Source organism: Austrofundulus limnaeus, unplaced genomic scaffold, assembly GCF_001266775.1.
Source record: "Austrofundulus limnaeus strain Quisiro unplaced genomic scaffold, Austrofundulus_limnaeus-1.0 Scaffold1444, whole genome shotgun sequence".
Taxonomy (NCBI): domain Eukaryota; kingdom Metazoa; phylum Chordata; class Actinopteri; order Cyprinodontiformes; family Rivulidae; genus Austrofundulus; species Austrofundulus limnaeus.
The window spans coordinates 21941-24809 of record NW_013953846.1 but is presented as its reverse complement, the minus strand read 5'-3'; the positions used below and the strand labels follow the sequence as shown (position 1 = coordinate 24809).

At 37.9% G+C, this 2869-nt stretch overlaps 1 protein-coding gene across 2 annotated transcripts in view; it reads right to left on the bottom strand.

Annotated features, from left to right (window-relative positions):
• The window catches only part of cidea (cell death inducing DFFA like effector a), a 3087-nt gene extending 2132 nt beyond the window's left edge, over positions 1–955 (bottom strand). The window contains exons 1-3 of one of the 2 annotated variants that reach the window (XM_014032408.1): positions 830–955; positions 349–487; positions 129–284 (exon numbers count right to left, since the gene is read on the bottom strand). In XM_014032408.1, the coding sequence (XP_013887862.1) occupies positions 129–284; positions 349–487; positions 830–897 (363 nt within the window). In that variant the 5' untranslated portion in view covers positions 898–955. The remainder of the gene's footprint in view (positions 1–128; positions 285–348; positions 488–829) is intronic. The other variant, XM_014032409.1, reaches the window with a different exon arrangement.
• Between the last annotated feature and the right edge of the window lie 1914 nt (positions 956–2869).

Below are 2869 nucleotides of genomic sequence, written 5' to 3'. Positions count from 1 at the left end.
CAGGAAACAAACAGGAAACAATCAGGAAACAAACAGGAAACAGTTTGTGTGTTTACTGCCTCCTGCTGGAGGACCCTAATATTGCAGTTTTTATTTTCTAAGATGCTTTATCTCTGGAGGACTCCCACCTTACTCTCAGTCCACATCTCCCCCCGGTCCAGAACCATCAGCTGGGTGGTCCCAGGCAGAGACTGGAAGAACTCCTCKGAGTCCACCAGAGTCCCGTCCTCCTCCAGGACCAGGGTCAGGGGGTCGCAGGTGGACATCATGAAGACCCTCGYCACCTGAGAAGGACCACCATGAGACAGAAGACCTGAATGATCTGAGTGGTCTCAGGTGGGACCTCACCTGCTCCAGAAGCTCGTCCAGAGAAGAGGCCACCAGGGTCCGGCGCCGCCGCCGGCTCTGGCTGCAGACCCGGTAGCAGCGAGGATGAGGAGAGGCCAGGATGTGGCGGGAGATGGTGGTCTGGACCTCCCACACTGACCTGACAGGAAGTGGGGACACCAGGKTTAGACGGGACGGGTTCTATGAACCAGATGGTTCTTTTCACAAGAACTGGTCCACTAAAAACCACCAGAGGTTCTCMTGAGTCTGAGTCTGCTGAGGTCACAGGTCTGACTGAGCCAGCGCCTCGTGACCCGGATCAGGGGGTCCTGTTGGGTCAAGGCTTTGTCTCAGGTTGTTAGAGGGGCTCCAGAACCAGAGGAGTTCTGCTGCCTCACAGGACCACTGAGGTCTGGAGGTCCTGACTCTTTTTMACTCAACTAAACAGGAACTTTAAAAGACGGTCCAGTTTTAGGGTTCAAGAGTTTCTCTTTGATCTCACCTCATCAGGGTTTCTGGAAGAAAAGTTTTGGCGTAATTCACTCCAGACTGGAAGGACAGAGGAGCCATGCTGGTCCTGGTCCTGGTCCTGGTCCTGCTCCTACAGCTGGACCAGCACCTGTCTGACTGGTCATTGTCTGATCCCTAACAGAACCTTTAAGAACTACAGCAGCCTGTGATTGGTCCATAAGAAGCCCCGCCCCCAGCAGGAACAGATGAAAATAATCTGCATATTTATGTCAAACAGGATTTTAACAAAAATAGATTTTTTTCTCACACAACAGATAAAAACAACAAATTTTACGAGTTTAGGAAAATATTTTCTTTTACTGTCATCTTTTTATTTAACAGATGTTTTGTTTTATGAGCTAAAAATGCAATTAATCAAAAATATTAATTAACTTTATGAGAAAAAAAGAGTAAAAACTAGTTTCATGTGAAACTTTCAGTATAAAAGTCTCAGTTTATAAAGTTTTTCTGTAATAAAACTTTTCCAGTTGAAGCTGATTGATTATTTTGAACAAACTGAGAGGTTCATAAACCTGCAGAGTAAATTTACYTTTTGTGTTTAAAATCCAGATTTTTGAGCCTCTTTATGAACTTTATGAAATAATGTCAACAAGCTCAYAAAAAGTCTGAGTTTTTCAACAATAAACAGCTTCAGTGAGGATTTCTGTCCTCATCTGACCCACAGCTGCTGTTTAAAGGCTGCAGACAGGAAGTTTGATCACAGATTAATTTAAATTGTGTAAAGGTTAAAGTCAAAAGGACTTCATCAGCTCTGGGCTCTGAGGTGGAAGAAACATTTAAACAAACTTTGCTCCAAATCTGTAAGGAGCTTATTGAAGAATTCAGCTTTTGTTTCAGAAGAATGCTTTAGAGAGATTACKTTTTAAAGGACCAAAATAATCAAAAGATAAAAATGTAAGATTAACTAATAAATTCTCAAAAATAGACATTAACATTTTAAACGGCTCATTTTATAAACTAAAGCAGCAAATAAACCTGTTTCCTTTTTCACGGTTCATTTTCTTCTTCTAAACATGTTCAGAGTTTTTTCTCTGTTTCTAAACTCTGACCTACAAATCATTAAACATTAAATATATATTACTGCTGTAACTGTGTASAAGTATTTATTTATTTCCTTTGCAAAAGTATTTACTAAAATGACAGAAGCTGGTGTTTGTGTTTCCGCCGGACCGTTTTTGAAGACGGACCAAACAAACTCTTTCCGGAAGGAAAACCCGCGGAGTTAAACTAGTTAATTTAAATTAAACTTCCTCAGRTTTAAAATGAAGTTTCGGGGTAAAATCATCGACGTCGCGTGTTTGAACCATTTCAGCCGTGAGTTCATTCAAATCGTTAAATGTGCTGAAATGTTAGCTTTTGTCAGTCTCCGCTAACATGCTAACTTTAGCTTCTGTCTAATTGTAGCTGCTAACATGCTAACATTAGCTTCTATATAACAGTAGCTGCTAACATGCTAACATTAGCTTCTATCTGTGTTTAACTGCTAACATGTTAATTTCCACACTTGTTTAAGAGCTGCTGAAATATAATAAAATAATAAATAAATAAATGTAGATTAGTTTTATTTGCTAAAACAATAGTCACTGATTTAAATAAACTTTAATAAATTTAAAGAGTAAAATATATTTAAAGTGGCAATTTCATTTTACAGAGTTGTGTTAGACATACATACTTTATTATTTATCTTTTTCCTCACAATAAAATGATCACTGTTTACAATGTAAAGGTTGAATTAAGGTTTTAAATATATCTACAGTTTTAAGAAAAGGTGTTGTGTTAGACATACATACTTTATTATTTATCTTTTTCCTCACAATAAAATGATCACTGTTTACAGTGTAAAGCTTGAATTAAGGTTTTAAATATATCTACAGTTTTAAGAAAAGTTGTTCAATTATTTATATATATTAGATGATAATTAAATTTTTTCATATTCTTTTAAAAAGTATCATAAATCAGTTCTTTTTAAATCATTTACCTGTTTGATGTTAATATTTGTATCAAGCAGCAG